Here is an 18,862-nt window from a genome sequence, read left to right on the forward strand (position 1 = left end):
AAGTTATACATGGAGAGGTTTATAAAAAAATGTTTGAAAAAACCAACTCTGCAGTTATACACGTCTTTTTTTAATTACTATACACATATTGGAAAAAAACTGCATCTTCTTATTATTATTTCATTTTAAAAATTAAATAAATTGCATTTAAAAGGGTAAAATAGGAATGAAAATAGGCCAATCCAAAATGCTCTATCCCCTCTATATATAGTTATAGATAAATAAAAAGAAAAGACGCGCCTTAACATTAAAGAAATAATATATATGTTGGTGCTGAGGTTCGAACCCATGAAAGTTGTATGGTTTTACCACAATTAGTTGCTCAACCGTTGCTATATACAATTAATTTTTAATCAAAAAACAAAAATAATATGGTAGCGCCTTATTTTAGAGATGTCACCATGGTATAGTGAAAAATCGTGGTGACTACGACGTTGTTGTTTATGCGTTTTGTAGTAGTGATTGAATTAGTATATGCATTAAATATCACTGACAATTTGCTTTCATCACCTATCACCACTGCAACTTCCTTCTCTCTCAGCTTTCTAACCCTTATTGACTTTTGAACTACAGTCCACGACCTATCATTCTTATTTTTCAGTTATGATCAATTGTCCTCGCCCGTCTTGAGCTTCACATACAATGACATTCTTTTACTTTTTTTTGATGGATGAGTTTGTCTAAACATCCCTCTTCTTAATGATCAAATCTTTCACAATTAATACACAAAAGTTGCAGTCATTCGTATTCCATCATGTACTTCCCTCCTTTAATGGTGAACATGGTTAGAAGTGAGAAAATTAAACCGTTCCAACACTTGACAAAAAATACAAAAAATAAATCTAAAAGCATGAGAAAATTAAACTGATCCAACCAACCACATTGGATTTTGTCTAAAAATTATGCCTATGCCGAAAGCTGCTCCATTAACGTGTTTATTTCTTTATTGCATGTAGTATGAAGGAAGTGTAGAATTTGAAAGATGTAGTTTAAGGATTTGAGAGAGACCAACACTTTTATTGTTTTTATTTATATGATTTTGAATGTAGGGAATTGTGTTCGGTAGTACTATGGTAGAGTAAAATATATATAACAAAAACTGCTCCATTGAGTGTTAATTATATGCACTTTTACATTTTTTTTATAGAAAATATTAAACACACACACACACACACACACACACACACACACACACACACACACACACACACACACACACACACACATATATATATATATATATATATATATATATATATATATATATATATATATATATATATATGACTTTGAAACTACCTCACATGTCATAACTATCTTCTTTTAATTTGCAAACATGAATGTGTAAGGATACTTCGTTCTATTTGCAAACATATATATGTAAGAATACTTTTTCATACGAGATTCTTAACTATTCATAAAAATCGATAGTGAGTAAAGCAAGGCATGTGATTTATCAGAAGGATGTCAAGTATCTGTATCAAACTCCATTGATAGGATAAATGTTGTGAGAGGCTTTTGCTGCATTGAAATTTTGAATCAATTTACTAGTATGTATCTATTAAAGGAATAAAATTTACTATTCTATCAACAATCCTAATATCCGAATTTCACCACATACTCTAATTCAACATTATTATTAGTATTTGCTATTAAATAACTTCATTACATGATATACAATATTATTCGTTATCTAGCTCATGAGTTGTGTTGCATGTTTCACATGATTTATGAAAACTTTTAATCTCATTACTCGTGAGATTGATATTTTTCCTATCACTTGCTATTATATTGGTTGCATATACTTGCACACATAATTCAAAGAAACATGACATAATCAAGAGCAAGATAAAAGTATTCAATGACTTCATCAAAACAATATAAATTCTAAATATGGGGTGTTACAATGATCACGATCCTGAGACCGTTGTAGCATATTGGAAAGTGCACGCACTATCGCAAATGTTAGTTAAATCAACCGTTGTGATAGACCTAGAAGTCCTGGTTCAATTCTCAGCAGCAACATTTTAGAACATAAATTACAATTCATCACAGTTGCATTAGGTAATTGTTGTGGTAAGTACCCATAATTTATTATATACTATGTAGATTGCTTGTTTTTTCAGACACCTCATTAAAGAAATACAACCATTTAAATTAGTGAAGAAGTATATAATCTAAAATTAAACTATTCTTGAAAACCAGCTTAAACAAACCACTGTTTTCCAAATTGCATGTCTCTCACCATTCATTTTCTGCTATTTAACACATAAAATGTGGTTCAATTGTATGATTTCTTCATTGCATCGATTCCTTCGATTCTAGTTTAATTTGAACAATATCAATTTATTGACTGTGTCTACCTCATTGTTGTTGCTTATCATCGTGATTGTTATGATAACTTGTCGTCATAACAATCACTATGATAAGCGACGACAATGAGGTAGACCCAACCAATAATTAGATTTTATTTAAATTAAACTATAAGAGAAGATATCGATGTATTCAAGGAATCAGGTCATTAAATCATATTATAAATGCTAAAGAGCGCGAAATAAATGATGAGATGCAAGTAATCCGAAAACATTGATTTATATAAATTGGTTTTCAAATATAACTTAATTTTCAGATTATAAGTTTCTATGCCAATTTAAATGAATGTATTTTTAATGAAATGTTATTGAAACAAACAATCTACATATCATATGATAAACTTAATTTCATCTACTGTAAACCTGTATTAGAATTTAAAGAATAAAATATTGGTAAGTCACATGAAGCCTCTTTCTTGAAACTTAGCAATGTCTTATTCTTGTTTTGATAAGAACATTTGTCAACATCAACAACATACAACACAAGAGATACATGCAACAACATAAAAAAAAACATACATTTTATGACGCACCTCATGGTTAGAAGTGAGAAAATTAAACCGTTCCAACACATGACAAAAAATACAAAGAAAATAGATCTAAAAGCATGAGAAAATTAAAACGATCCAACCAACCACCTTGAATTTTGTTTAAAAATTCTGCCCATGCCGAAAGCTGCTCTATTAACGAGTCTATTTCTTTGTTGCATGTAGTAGGAAGGAAGTGTAGAATTTGAATGATGTAGTTTAAGGATTCGAGCGAGACCAACACTTTTATTGTTTTTGTTTACATGATTTTGAAAGGAGAGAATTGTGTTCTGTAGTACTATGGTAAAGTAAAATACATATAACAAAAATTGTTCCATCGAGTATTAATTATATGCACTTTTACATTTTTTTAAGAAAATATTAAAAAAATTAAGTAAGATACATATATATATATATATATATATATATATATATATATATATATATATATATATATAAATGTATTTTATTTAAAAAATTACTAATAAATATTTCAATATAATTTTATACAAATAATTTACTTCTTTATGCAAGTAATCCGAAAACATTGATTTATATAAGTTGGTTTTCAAATATAACTTAATTTTCAGATTTTAAGTTTCTATGTCATTTTAAATGAATGTATTTTCAGTAAAATGTTAATGAAACAAACAATCTACATATCATATAATAAACTAAATTTCATCTACTGTAAACCTGTATTATAATTTAAAGAATAAAATATTGGTAAGTCACAAGAAGCCTCTTTCTTGAAACTTAGCAATGTCTTATTCTTATTTTGATAAGAACATTTGTCAACAACAACAACAACACAACAAATACATGCAACAAAAAAAAAAACATACATTTTGTGACGCACCTCATGGTTAGAAGTGAGAAAATTAAACCGTTCTAACACTTGACAAAAAATACAATGAAAATAAATCTAAAAGCATGAGAAAATTAAACCGATCCAACCAACCACCTTGGATTTTGTCTAAAAATTCCGCCCATGCCGAAAGCTCCTCCATTGACGTGTCTATTTCTTTGTTGCATGTAGTAGGAAAGAAGTGTAGAATTTGAAAGTGTAGTTTAAGGATTCGAGAGAGACCAACACTTTTATTGTTTTTGTTTACATGATTTTGAATGGAGGGAATTGTGTTCGGTAGAACTATGGTAAAGTAAAATATATAACAAAAACTGCTCCATCGAGTGTTAATTATATGCGCTTTTACATTTTTTTTAAAAGATATTAAAAAAATTAAGTAAGATACACGCGCGCACCCTCACACACACACACACACACACACACACACATATATATATATATATATATATATATATATATATATATATCATCACCACATGTCATAAGTATCTTCTTTTAATTTGCAAACATGAATGTGTAAGGATACTTTTTTTTATTTGCAAACATAAATATGTAAGAATACTTTTTATATGAGATTATTAACTATTCTTAAAAATAGATAGTGAGTAAAGTTAGGCATGTGATTTATCAGAAGGATGTCAAGTATATGTATCCAACTCCATTGATAGGATAAATGTTGTGAGAGGCTTTTAATGCATTGAATTTTTTTTATCAATTTACTAGTATGTATCTATTAAAGGAATAAAATTTACTATTCCATCAACAATCCTAATATCCGAACATCATCACATACTTTAATTCAACATTATTATTAGGATTTGCTATTATATAACCTCATTACATGATATACAATATTATTCTTTAGCTAGCTCATGAATTGAGATACAAGTAATCTGAAAACATTGATTTATATAAGTTGGTTTTCAAATATAACTTAATTATCAGATTTTAAGTTTTTATGTCAACCAAGAGCAAGATAAAAGTATTCAATGACTTTCTTGGGATAGTTTGTCTATGCATAAGAATGAGGGAGGCATGTGTTTATAAAATTTACAATTCAGCTATGATGTGCTTGACAAATAATATTAGAAGTTTATGACTAGCTTAGGTAACTTGATCACACGTCTCTTCTCAAGGAAAAATATTTTCCTAGTTGTGACTTTCTCAAGTCAGTCATTAGGCACAACCCCAACCATGTGGGACATAGCATTTGAGTTTCAAGTTTGTTGTTAAAGGTGTGTATAGATCGAGCATTGGATCTAAAAAATCTTTTTCGGTTTGGGGTCAACCATAGCTCTACGATAGTACATTGATGACTAACTCGTGCCAAACCAACCCTATAATAGGCAAGTCAAAAGTTTTTGATCTCATTCTTAATAATGAAGAAACAATTAAATACTAATTTGTTCATACTCTCTTTGGAGGAAATGAAGCAGAGAAAATACTTCAAACCCCACTGTTTGAAGTTGGTTAGGATGACAAAGTCATGTTGAAGTTTGAAAATAATGACAAATTTTCGGTATGTAATGTATATCGCTATTGCACAAATGAGACTATTGATACAATTCATTTACGTGTTAGCAGGAAATGACAACTAATTTGGAGTGTAAAGATCCCTCTAAGGGTCAATTTTCTCTCTCTAAATGTTGCTTAGAAATTGTGCGTCGACAAAAAGAAATCTCGTAGACAAAGGCATTCAATGTCCAACTAATTATGGTCTATGTGTTGAGGTGGATTGAATATGATAAACATTTATTCTTGCATTTTTCGTAAGAGTGTCAAGTGTTGGAAGAAAGTGATACTTAGACCTATCATGCAATAGACGACGAGTTATACCTTTTTGCAACAATACCGTTTTTTTCTTTTACGAGTTCTACATTAGGACCAAAAAGCTTTATTGTCACCCATATTGTGGAGTATTTGAAAGTGTAGGAATAACTACATATGGAACCAAATAAAAAAAATCAACAAACACTATTTATGATCACGCATATTTCCTTTTGTTGGAATGGAGAAATACATAACACCCTAGCCGAATCCTACAACCAAAGCTCAAAACCCTACACATATCTCTTGGACAAAATCTTTTGTAGGTCGTTTTAAATGTAACACCAACACATCTTTCCCCCAACTCATAATAAGGTAGAATTGAAACATGTATATGAGATAAAGAATGACAATTTGTGTTAGCTTGAAATGAGTGGTTTTCTCATACACATATGTTGATATGGGGGAGGTCTTATGCCTTCATTTAGTCCCCAAATGGGTACATGACCTTGATCTTAATTGAAGTGGACTTTAAGCTCGATTTTAGTGTTATTATCAATGAATGCATATGTTTGTTAGCATTTCACCATATGATCTCATATGTTAAGTTTGTTAAAAGGCAAACTAAGGAAGTTATTTATGCTTTGACATGAGGAGAATACATTAGGAGATTTTATTTACGCTTTGACTCAATAAAATATTTATAAAAAACTGAACCAAACCAAACCATAGTAATTTGGTTTGGTTCAATTTTTTTTTTAAAAGTCAACCGAACCAAATCAAATCGCACGAATTTTTTTCTTGTGGTTCGGATATTTTTTTATCAAAACCGCACAACAAACACCTCTACCACATATCACACTGTATTTTTGTTGGAGCAACACGTGTATTCTACAAGATTTAATTGTTTGTGATTTGGATCCTACTCGACCCACATGTAACCCGTCTTCTAAAAGCAAAGTTTCTCGAGTTGAGAGAAAGGAAATCGAAAGCCAAACCCAAAACCCAAAGTAGTTACTTCTTCACCACCACCACCGAGGGAAAACCCAAAGAAGCATACCAATCTATCAACCAATCCTGGCTTCTTCAGATACATGGAAACGCCTCTTCCCAGCACGAAGAACCAGTAGACGAATTCTTCCACCATTACCAACAATGCTCAACATCAACCTCTTCAAGTTCTGCTCCTTTCTCAGAATCCTCGGCTACTCCATGATCCTCTTGTTCGCCGCCATCGTTTCTCTCACCTACTACGCCGTCGTTTTCGTCACATGGGGCCCACTCCTCTTTCCTTCTTTCTCCTTCTTAGCTTTCTTCATTCTCCTCATCTTTCACACTCTCGTAAACTCCCTCACTCTCTCTCACATCGATTCTAATTAATTTCTCTAATTCGATTAATTAAGCAATTAATTAAGTGATTAATTTGATAATTTGCTTGTAGCTTGTGCTATTAACTTGGTCTTATTCTATGGCGGTTCTCAAAGATCCAGGTTCTGTTCCTCAAAATTGGAGACCGCATCAACAGTTTTTACAGGTGGAGGTAGATGATCACCGCAATTTACATGTTGCAGTTCCGCCACCTTCCGGAGAGTTCGAGGAGGCGGCGGAAACAACAGCAACATCCTCCGTCGGTTACTGTAGTAGATGCCAAAGCGCCAGGCCGCCGCGTTGTCATCACTGCTCTATTTGTAACTTTTTTTTTTCTTCATTTCTAAATTTGTTGTTTAAATCAATTAGGTTTTGCTCTTCATTTTTTTTTTTCCAATCAATCATGTTTCACCTTAGTTTGTTACTAATATAGCATTAATTAGTTTACGACGATGTTGTGGTGAATGTGTGGTAAAACTCGACAAGATAAAATTAGAAATGAAAATATTAGGGAGTGTTGGGGAAGGGCCTATAATAGAGAAGATGGTGGAAAATAGACTTAGGTGCTTTGGGCATGTGGAGAGAAGACTGGTAGATTACATAGTAAGGAGGGTAGACTAGATGGAGATAAGACAAACAATTGCAGGAAGACTAGAAAGACTACAAGAGAAGTTATTAAGAAAATCTCGAGATAAATGATTTGGATAGAAAAATAGTCCTTGATAAAACATTATGGCAAAAGTTGATCCATGTAGCCGACCCCACCTATCGTCCAATAAAAAACCAACAATATATTGTTGCATCAAAATAATTTAAAAATATAAATATGATTTGACGGAATATACGTCGGTGATTGGTTGTTAGTGCATATCCTATTTTCTTTTAGTTTATTATTACGAACATGTCATATGAAATGTGTTGCTAATTTTTCTTAGGTCAAAGGTGTGTTCTTAAGATGGATCATCATTGTATTTGGGTGGTGAACTGTGTTGGGGCACGAAATTACAAGTATTTTCTTCTCTTCTTGGTAAATCTTTCTTACTTTTTATCCCTTAATACCATATGTAATTGTAGTAGGCATTTGTTTCTTTTGTTCTAATAAATTTTCAATTGTCAATTCTTTAAGCCATTGCTTTTGTGAATCTATTCATTGAAATGGCTAGGTAAACATTTGTTTATCTTAAAGTTATTGGCATATAATACTGAAATTTTACTAAGAGATTTGTGGGTTTTTACATTAGTAGAACTGCTATATCAGTATTCAATGATTATATATCCTTTGCTAACACGAACAAAAAGTATAAGCAATTCTGTTAGAAGAAGTTGAATGACTTGACTTGCTACTTCTAGTATGCTATTCCTAACTTTTGCCCCCACCATTTGTAGCTGTATACATTCCTCGAGACAACACTGGTTTGCTTAGCTCTGATACCTAATTTTATTAGATTCTTTGGGGGAACCAACTCAACCAAGACTCATAAATTGTCTCCCGGGGCCTTTTCTGCTATTTTCTTGACTTCTAGTAAGTATACGTAATTTTCTTGTATATAAACCAAGTTACTCAGTCTAGCTTTTTATTGCATTGTCGTGACTGTTATTGCTCCTTACAGATTGATTGCCTTGATGCAGTTCTCAATTTAGCTTTTGCGTTGAGTCTTCTCTGTTTCGTAGTTATGCATTTATCTCTTCTGTTAAGCAACACAACTTCAGTAGAGGTAATCAATACATTTTTTTGTTTTTTTATTTACCTCTTTTAAATTGGATAGGGCTTATGCTATTGTTTATGCACCAATATCGTCAAACTATGCCTCAGACCCAACATATTCTTGTTCTATTGACGTAGAAATCATGCAATGCTTATTTTAGGCTTTTACAACAGAATCATCAAAACCGTTGTCATCTTTGTTGACGACATGGTCGGGTTAAGTATTTGGGGGCTATTTTTTGTTTAACTTAGTTATTTGTTCAACTATCTGTTCGTTGTTGGCTCATTGATATTGACCTTTACAAAAGTCTGGTACAGTAACTTCTAGGTAATTTTCAAAACAATATGGCATTATTTTCAAAAAACTAAGATATCAGCCTTGTACGATCTTAATTATTCTTCCTGCAGCTCAGTGCTTTCTTTTATCTAAAAAGATCATTTGGGAAAATAATGTTTTAGGTTCATGAAAAGAAAAAAGGAATCAGGTGGAGGTATGACTTGGGAAGGAAGAAAAATTTTGAGCAGGTAATATCGAATATTTTGTAGCCAAAGACTATTCAAAATGATGGTGAAACAACAAAGTAAAATTGTTTCACAATATTTAACTATTTATTATATATGTGAGTTAAAACTTAATAAAGTAAAATAAAAAAAATGTGTTCTTTAAATATCTCTGGCTCAAGTGTATGAACACTACTCGTAAAAAGAAAGTGTATGAACACTAAGCAAGAATTAGTTAAGTGAGGAGTAATGTAACATTGTTTCAACTTTCAAGAGCTACTTTAGAGGTTTCTTTCCATGAATGAAGTTATAGGGAACAGAAGTAAAGTAATGATATAATGTTCAATTCCTATTTTTTCAGATTTTCTGTGCTTACAAGTTACAAGATTAACTTGGCATTTCAGAGGATTCTTAAACCAAGAGAAAAGGAAAAGCGAGAGGGAGATAGAGAATGAATGACATAATGTAAAGTATAAAAATGCTATTCCATACGGGTTAGAATCCTGTCCATTTCTCAAAAGAAATGGAGAGCTCTATTTGGAGAGAGAAAGGAAAGACACCAAGTAGATAGTCCTCATTCACTAACTCTAACTTCCTTATAACAGAAATTCACTCATGCCACCTCCTTTCCACACTTTCTCTTTGCCAGCTCCCCAGTCACACCTTTCCCCTTGTTTTTCCTTACATAGACTCTCCACACACTGGGCTTGCCACCAGGGCCCATATTCTCTATCATGGACCTGTCATTGCCCTCTCCTAGAAAAAGAGACTCGTCCTCAAGTTTGAGATTAGGGAATTGACTGCGAATTGTGAACCCTTTCTCCCAAGTAACCTCCTCAACGGCCTTCCCTTTCCATTGGATTAACAGCTGGCTCACAGATTTTCAAGAATTAGCCACATTGCTGGCCAGCCCTTTAGGACACTCCTTCTCCACCCTATAATTTCCCACAGCTTTCGTCAGCAAAGATACATGAAAGACGGGGCAAATCCTTGCGGATTCCGGAAGCTGGATCTTTTAAGCAACAGCCCCAACCTTCTCAAGCACTTGAAAGGGTTCATAATAGCGAGGAGCGAGCCAATTTAGGATGCGTACCTCAACAGACTGCTGTACACGTGGCCTCAACTTCAAAAACACCAAATCTCCTACCTAAATTCATTTCTATTCTTTTATGATCAGCCTGATTCTTCATACGACCCTGAGCACATTGCATGTGGTAAGTAAGCTGCCGCAGTGCCTCATCCCTGTCCATCTAATCACGCCGAACAGCTTCCATTTTAGTCTCTCCAGGCAGAAAACAAATGATAGTGAGGGGTGGTCTTCTGTATACTGCTTCAAAAGGAGTCGAGCCAATTGAAGCGTGAAAATTGGTGTTGTACCAATACTTGGCCATTGGTAACTAGAGAGCCCATGTCTTAGGCTGATCTTCGATAAAGCAATGTCTCAAAACATTGGTTTACCCCCTCGGTTTGGCGGTTAGTTTGAGGATGGTAAGCCACGCTCACCCGTAACTGCACACCCTGCAATTTGAAGAGCTCCCTCCAAAAATTACCCACAAAGATGGGATCCCTACCACTCACAATGGATGTGCGCACTCCATGTATGTAAGCGAATGATTTCCTTAGCAACAATTTCAGCCAGGCTGTGAGCGGTATACAGATGCTTCAAGAGAACAAAATGGCTATACTTTGTCAGCCGATCCACCACCACAAATAATGCCTCAACCCCCGGGATTTAGGAAGCCCTATGATGAAATCCAACGAGAGGTCTTCCCAGATCTGATTGAAGATGTGAAGGTGCTGCAAAATCCCCCTGGAGCCGTGCCGCATACTTCTGTCTTTGATAGACATCACAACTTCAAGGCTGTGAGCTGTATACAGATGCATCCACCACCACAAAATGGCTGTACTTTGTCGATCCATCCACCACCACAAATATTGCCTCAAACCCCCGGGGTTTAGGAAGCCCTGTGATGAAGTCCAACGAGAGGTCCTCCCAGGTCTGACTGAAGATGGGAAGGTGCTGCAAAATCCTCCCAGAGCCGTGGCCGCATACTTCTGTCTTTGATAGACATCCCAACCTCCAGGCTGTGAGTTGTTTACAGATGCTTCAAGAGAACAAAATGGCTGTACTTTGTCAATCAATCCACCACCCCATATATTGCCTCAAACCCCTGGGATTTAGGAAGCCCTGTGATGAAGTCCAACGAGAGGTCCTCCCAGGCCGGACTGAAGATGGGAAGGTGCTGCAAAATCCTCCCGGAGCCGTGGCCGCATACTTCTGTCTTTGATAGACATCACAACCTCGTACAAACTCCAACACCGAGTTCTTCACGCCTACCCAGTAAAAATTTGCTGCCACACGTCGGAAAGTGCGCTGAACACCAGAATGTCCACCTAGTGGAGTGGCATGAAATTTCCTCAACAAGGTGGGAATCCATGATGGCTTTGCTGACACCACAAGTCTGCCATGGTATAATAAAACTCCTTCCTGCAGCAGTAACTATTCAAGACTCTTTTGGTCGGTACACACTGTAAACCTCATTCCTAAAAAGTATGGCTGCCAATGCTGAATTGCAAGCGCCACAGCCCTCAGTTCCTTTTCGTAGGAGTAATTTGTCAAGTTTCTATTATAAAAGCTTTGCTAAAGAACGCGATCGGCCTCCCCTTTTGGACCAAATTGCACCAAGGCCGTTCCCAGAGGCATCACTTTCAATAATAAATTTGCCTATAGTCTTGGGATTTTTGCCTTGATTCCTACTTACCTCTAGTTTCAAATCTCCTTCATTGATTAATAAAGAACTGCCCTCTGTTTCAAGTTGTAAACAGACTCTGGAGGGCCGCACGGTTCACCTTTTCATGCCCCTTTCCCCCCTCAATTCAATCCACCCGTCCTCCACTTTGAAATTCATACTCTTCTTCACCCAACTATCCACATACCCCCAATTAATTCCAACCAGGACATACCCATAATTGCATCTACACCGTTCATTGTCATTACACTCATCTCTCCTTCGGAATCATCTCCCTCAGTCTTGACGGCCAACACCAGTGCCTCACCGTCACCAGTGTCGTCATCTTCAACAATCACGATTTCAATTGTTTCTCCAGACATTGGTGACGTGGGTGGAACTGACCACCGCATTTGAAACAAAGCCCCTTCTGTTTTCGTCAAGTGTTCTCGTGATAGGAGAGATGCTTCACAACTCTATCCCGTGCAGTGCTTCCCTTCCTATTTGTTTTGGGCCCACTTTTTATTGGAGGCCCATTTCCAATACGTTTGGATTCTCTTTGCTCCCTTTTACCAATCATTCCCTTGGACTCGACCCGGAGCCAAATGAAGGATTGGACCTAAAGATGCTTCCACTTGACCTAATCCTTCCACTCTTCTTCTCTTTCACTTTGATTTCTACTCTTCTTCTCTTTCACTTTGATCTCCACTGCTCTGGCCAGATTCATCATCTTGGTGCCTGAAATTGGACCTAGTGCCTTCAAGTGCGCACTTGATCCCTAGTTCCCTCCTTCAAGCCACAATTGAAATAGCTAGTGAATTAAATATTTGGAAGTCTATCCATCTGTGCCACCAACTTCTCCAGTTCACAAATATACTCCACAGGACGCTCTTGGTGCTGAACGGAAAGTTGCTCTGGGAGGTTCCTTTATGCAATTCCCCATAGAGTTCCAATAGAGCTTCCTTCAACTTTTCCCATGCCAGGTCGACATCGTCATCAGCCAAGGCTCTGAAAAACTGAATCAGTGAATCATAGGACCCTTCGTGTTCAATTAAGCCAACCTTAGCTGCATTTGAAGTCTCGCATCCTGGACGCAGAAGTAAATCTATGCACATCGTGATCCACCCTGCATGATCAACAACAACAACAACCCATCCTTATTCCACTAAGAGGGGTCGGCTACATGGATCAAATTACGCCATAATGTTCTATTAAAGACCATGTTTCCATTCAATTCGGTAATCACAAGATCTTTCTTTATAGTTTCTCCTATAGTCTTTCTAGGTCTTCATCTACCTCTAGTTGTTTGATTATTCTCCATTTGATCTACTCTCCTTATAACAAAATTTATAGTTCTTCTCTCTATACATGCCCGATCCATCCTGCAGGATCATTGCCGTTAAACATTGGCAATTCGATCTTCTTGACCGATAGACGCGATTCATCCATCGTGTCATCCTTGATTCTCCGGAGTAATTTCTTGACCTTGACACCTAAGGATTCATCACCTTATCCTTTCTTCTACATTGAGTTTTCGCCCTCCTCCGTGTCTCTATTCTGGGTGATAAGTGACACTAGATGGTCCGGATCCTCTATGATATGAGCACATATCTCAGCAAATTGTTCAACAAATTCGAGCTCGAGCAACGACACTTCATTCTCTAACGTTGCAATCTTAGAGTCCATCTTCTTCGAGGGCATTCGCTACTCCTTAGTACAGTGATTCCGATTGAGTTGTCTTTCTCAGTAATGCAATCCGGTAGGTCAGACCAGTTTGATGCATTCCTGAGTGTGGTGAGACAAATAAATGGATAATAAAGCAGAATATGCAAGAAACAGATTTGGTGGAAAGGTGTTTTGTTAATGAAAATGGGAACTAGCAGCAGGGTATGATTGTAACTGATCCATGAGCTGAGGTCCTACAGCGAAAATACACTTTCTCTGACTACAATAATGATCTCACCACAAGATGCCCTCATTCACTACCTCTAACTTATAACAGAAATTCACTCATGCCACCCCCTTTTCACGCAGCTCATTTGTCGCCTTTCCCTTTGGTTTTTTTTCATAGACCTTCCACACTTTGGGCTTTCCACCAGGGCCCATATTCTCTATCATGGACCGATCAAATTTGATGTAATTTAACACTGAATAAAGTCTTCTACTTGGAAATAATGCTGGAAGCATTTATAGAAAATAAATTGTAACTACATCATCTCCAAATCAACTAATAGCCTGTGAATGCGGTCACTTACGTGGTTGTTTGAAATCTATTTGATCTCTTTTATAGGTTTTTGGCACAAAGAAGTCCCTATGGTTGCTTCCATTGTTTTCAGATGAGGATTTAGACAACATACCTGCACTAAGGGGCATCGAGTTCCCAACACGTTCAGATGTTGATGTTTGAAGAACAGGGAGCTTCTGAGTTATAGGTTTGAACTTAGTTTTTTTTTATAAGAAAAGATATACCATTTTCTTCTTAGTTCACTCTGGTTCAACATAGGGCATGGAAATATTGTATTGTAGTAGTTAGTCATATATTGTGTTTGCACTGAAAGAATGGTATTGCAGATTTATGTATGTATGTAATCTGATATTCAATTTGTATCAAGTATTCTTGTACATCACTTTTAAGAATCTTCCATCTGAAGGGGATACAAAGTATATTTGCTTTTTGCATTCGGAGTTATTTGATCCGAGTGGAACTTTCACTTTTATCATTCAATGCATTATTAATTTGATTTCTATGTTGTACTCAGTGATATCATCAGGGACTTGGACATTATAATTTATCCAAATATTAGATGGAACTGTTGATGATAACAGGTGGTGATAAACCGGCATCAAGTAATTGAGAAGTTAATTTTGGTGTTCCATTCTTATTGATGGTCAGATCTTATCATTCAACTAAGTCTTGTTTTTTGTTAAGAGAAATATGATGCTAGATAACAAGTCAGGTTGCTATAGCAGAAGCCATGGTATTAAGATTTGATTCAGCGCAAAACAATTTATGAAACTGATATGTGCGGTGCAGTTTAATTTCATCTTATAGCAGGAACAAAGTTTGAAGGTTCAATAATAAGTATTCTCTATATGCAACTTTTGATTCCTTCCATTTTAAAAAAATATAATTGGGTCACAAATTCAACTTTGCTTCAATTGGTCTTTTTTCCCCTAAAATTTTATGAACAGTCAAAAGTTTCTTTACCATTACAAATAGCTATCAAACATGTGTTTAATTTCACGCTAATTACAAATTACTACTGCAAATTTTGTATATCCCCTCTTTTAATATATACCGAACGGGTGTTCATATTGTCCACTTTAAATCTTTGACATATTTTGCAAATTAAAAAAAAACTCATGCCACTGAATAAGGACAATTCAATTTAAATAAAAAATAATCAATAGAATTTCAAGTACTTATGTGACAAAAACTACTTTCTCAATTACCAAATTCAATTAATTTAAAAAATTTGAACACGTGTAGTTTTTAATATGCAGTGGTATATGGATAACATGAAGGAGTTTGAATATTATTAGGAGTGAGGGTGAATTTTTTGTGGAATAAAAATAGAATGGAATTTCCTATATTTCCTCAAAAACAATGTTGTTGATCAAGAAATAGAAATGTTACTCTATCCACTGATGTAACATCTTAAATCAAAGTTGTAGCATCGAAAATTACTCGCACATAGAAATTCAGAATTGTTAAGAAGGAAAATAATAATAAAAAAGAAATTGTACTTCCTTAGTAGTACAAGGTCCCCATAATCAGGAAGAATTTTGGAAGAGAATAAGAAGAGCCGTCCCCGTTACCACCTAAGACAACCAGCTCGGGGGTTAGATCTTATACCAAAATGGAAATTGTCTCCGAACTCCATAATAAGTCAAATTAACACTAACACTAATAATAAAAATTCATGTTTGAATGCTCAATACAACAGTACTCTCACATGGTTTGTCACCAATATTTTTTTTCCACCTAAAAGGCATTCATGCATTTCCTGCTATGGTCAATAGTTTCTTAGTCCCATATCACACAAGATATTTTGGTTCGAATACACCATGAAGGAATTAGCAATGTTGGTTTCTTCCATGGACATATTGAGCATCAAATGTACTATCCAATTATCAATACCATGTTGCAATATTTAGGCATTAAATTGATAACAATAATAATGAAATAATGAATTTGATTACACATCATATTGATAATGAGATAATTATGTGATCGAAAACATAATAGTCATGTATAACTCATTGTAAGACAAATGGGTAGAATAACTAACTTATTTGACAATCCCAAGAAAGGTGATGATAATTAAATTTCTTAAAAAATTCCTAATTCAAACCTATTCGAATAAACCATATTTACCCTTGAGATGTGATGTGATTATGGTAAATAAGAATCATAGTACTAATGATATAATTCAACAAGTAAGGCGAAATGTTAGGGATTTCATGTTGAAAATATCGTTGAATTCTATTCTATAAACTCACGAGTAGGTTGAATTAAAATGAGGCCCACCTTAGAAATAATTGAACTTTAAATTTTCGAGTTCAAAAGATATGTCTAAACCTAGTAGAAAAATATATGATTTGACATAAATAAAGCTATGTTCTATTAAATAAAAAAAATCACATAATTTTGTAATGTTCTATTTGTTTAATTATAAAACTTATAAATTATTGCAATTACAACTTTACGAGGAACATCATAAAGATTAGATATTTCTTTGTTCTATGATTTTTTTTCCATCTATTTTTTTTTTGTATTTTTATTTCCTTTATTTCTATTTTTTTATACACGTAAAAAATAAAAATCTATTCTATAAACTCGCGAGTAGGTTGCTAATACTAAAACAAAAAATGCACATCTTGAAGGTAATAACTATTTATTTAAAATTCAAACATCAATTGGGGTGGTGGCGCAGTTGGCTAGCGCGTAGGTCTCATAGCTATTGAGTGATCCTGAGGTCGAGAGTTCGAGCCTCTCTCACCCCAAAAAAAATTATTTTTTGGATTTTCAACTACATTTTCCTTTTTCTTTCTACTATTTAATTTCTTATCGATAAAAACCTACAACCATTGTTTCATTTCAAAATACATTTATTTGTTGACACTTGATTACCAACACTTGACCTCAAAATAACAAATAGCGAACAATGACATTGTATTATTTGATTGAATATATGATAACTCTTAATTAATATGTTATTCACTTGTAAATATTGTCATCAACAAGTCTTAGATCAGTTGATAGAGTAGAATAGATGACTCTAGTTAACAACTTTCTCAATAAATATCCTTAGGTCATTGGTTTGGATCTGACATGTAAAAAAAAAGGTAATTTGTTTTTCTTAGTTTTGAACGGTCGTAACATTAGGGAAACCTAAATTGACTTGTCATGAAAAGCTAGGCCCAAAAATTCTTGTAGGACTTAAGTTTATCACCAAGAGGCATGCTATCTACAAGAATAAAATAAATTAAAAAGATTAAAAATCTATTTGAGAAGATTAAAAACATAAAGAAAGAAGACGAAAGTTGTCACACACACTCGATAACCCTCTAGCTTCAATCCAATTGATTGCTAAAACCAAATACCACGTATTGACATACCGATACCTCATCTTGTGCGATGGTGATTTACAATCATAAAATGAGATTTGATCAAAACTATAAACTAAACATTGGATGAAGACTATACTTTCCTTTTCCACTTGTGAAAAGATCTAATACTTTGTAAGAAAGGTCTTCCTTCACTTAAGCTATGATATCTCGACTCCAACACCGAGAGAATTTAGGTTTACAGACTGCAACACAAACCTCCTCCTCAAAATCTTATATGTCAAGTCATACTCGACAGGTAGAGGCTTAATCATAACATAACGAAACTTGTACTTTTTTTAGATTCTTGTAGAAAAATTCAAACATTTTAGGGGATTTGCTGAAATGGACTAAGCCATAGGGGCGTGCAAAACCTTCATAAGAAACTTAGAAAATCCTTAAAGAAGCTTCTTGATTCAAATATCGACATACGAATTGAAAATATCTTATAAAGGCCCAACAATTACGATGCAACTGTAACAATGCCAATACCTAATAACGAAGAATGTCTTGTTCAAAGGTAATAAGCAGAAAGAAGAACCATATCTAAGTGTAGAAGATGCCGAACATGGGAAAAGAAGGATGGAAAAATTATATAAGTGAAATCAAGAATTCTGACTCTCTAGATAACATAAGGACATCCTACTTTGTTGATAATTTAATATTTCTCTAATTTTGTCAAATAAAAATATATTGAAGAAGTTTCCGTGCTATTTTTATAAGTGTTCTTACAACTTCTAGTTTAATTCAATTGATTACTTATGCCATTATTTAATTTTTTTAAGGTGTCACTTTTATGTTTCTAAATGTGAACCCATACTCTTATAGAAAAATCATCACTTACGTTGAGAAAATATAAACCCCCTAATGTGTTCCACCCTTTCTAACTCCAAAAAATCAGAGTGAACTTACTCAAATGGTTCATTAGAATTATTTATATCACTCCTAAACTTCACCCTATGTTGTTTTTCTAGTATGCAATGATCACTAAATTCTATTGTGTTTAATTTCTCACTTCCTTGCAAAACTTTTGCAACTAGCTCAACCAAATCTCTTTCACAAACATGTCCTAATCTTAAAAGTCATAGTTAGATTATCATTATATTCTTGACTAGCTAATAATGATAACCAATAATAGTAGAACCATCCAAAACATTCTACCCCACATCTTAGAACTTTTAGAAATTATCAATGAACCATAAGGTTTCAACATGCCATATTCAATTCTAATGCAAAGGCATAAATGATAGAAAATGCTTATAGAAAATAAATTTATCAGGAACATACTCCATGTTGCATAAAAGGAATTCACAATTATCAAACATATTGAGTCTAACTATACTCATATCATAAACCATATAAGCTTTATTGTTACCGAATCAAACAACTCCCTCTTATTTTAGCTCCAAAATATA

The 18,862-nt window shown here is 34.3% G+C and overlaps 1 protein-coding gene and 1 non-coding gene across 4 annotated transcripts; both read left to right on the forward strand.

Moving 5' to 3' along the window:
- Positions 1 to 6,476: 6,476 nt before the first annotated feature.
- On the forward strand, positions 6,477 to 15,077 carry LOC131610771 (probable protein S-acyltransferase 12). Of its 3 annotated transcripts, none has more exons than XM_058882814.1 (7): positions 6,477 to 6,875; positions 6,976 to 7,222; positions 7,838 to 7,929; positions 8,289 to 8,424; positions 8,532 to 8,617; positions 9,067 to 9,132; positions 14,128 to 15,044. In XM_058882814.1, the coding sequence occupies exons 1-7, from the start codon at positions 6,690 to 6,692 to the stop codon at positions 14,242 to 14,244; spliced, it is 930 nt and encodes a 309-aa protein (XP_058738797.1). In that variant the 5' UTR covers positions 6,477 to 6,689; the 3' UTR covers positions 14,245 to 15,044. The 3 variants fall into 3 exon arrangements, with proteins under 3 accessions (XP_058738797.1, XP_058738799.1, XP_058738798.1); XM_058882816.1 differs by lacking the exon at positions 14,128 to 15,044 and adding an exon at positions 9,470 to 14,121; XM_058882815.1 differs by lacking the exon at positions 9,067 to 9,132 and having other exon boundaries at positions 14,128 to 15,077.
- Positions 15,078 to 16,759: 1,682 nt separating this feature from the next.
- On the forward strand, positions 16,760 to 16,844 carry TRNAM-CAU (transfer RNA methionine (anticodon CAU)). The gene is given in 2 exon segments: positions 16,760 to 16,797; positions 16,809 to 16,844. It is a non-coding gene; the product is annotated as a tRNA-Met (tRNA).
- Positions 16,845 to 18,862: the final 2,018 nt, after the last annotated feature.

This window comes from Vicia villosa, linkage group LG6, assembly GCF_029867415.1.
Source record: "Vicia villosa cultivar HV-30 ecotype Madison, WI linkage group LG6, Vvil1.0, whole genome shotgun sequence".
In the NCBI taxonomy this organism is placed as follows: domain Eukaryota; kingdom Viridiplantae; phylum Streptophyta; class Magnoliopsida; order Fabales; family Fabaceae; genus Vicia; species Vicia villosa.

What these genes read in the sequence shown, in the direction of transcription:
- LOC131610771 (XM_058882814.1), top strand. Translation starts at nt 6,690, where the DNA reads ATGCTCAACATCAACCTCTTCAAGTTCTGCTCCTTTCTCAGAATCCTC. An exon ending in TTGTCATCACTGCTCTATTT is followed by an intron (nt 7,223 to 7,837) that starts GTAACTTTTTTT and finishes AATTTTTCTTAG; the next exon opens with GTCAAAGGTGTGTTCTTAAG. An exon ending in AGTATTTTCTTCTCTTCTTG is followed by an intron (nt 7,930 to 8,288) that starts GTAAATCTTTCT and finishes CACCATTTGTAG; the next exon opens with CTGTATACATTCCTCGAGAC.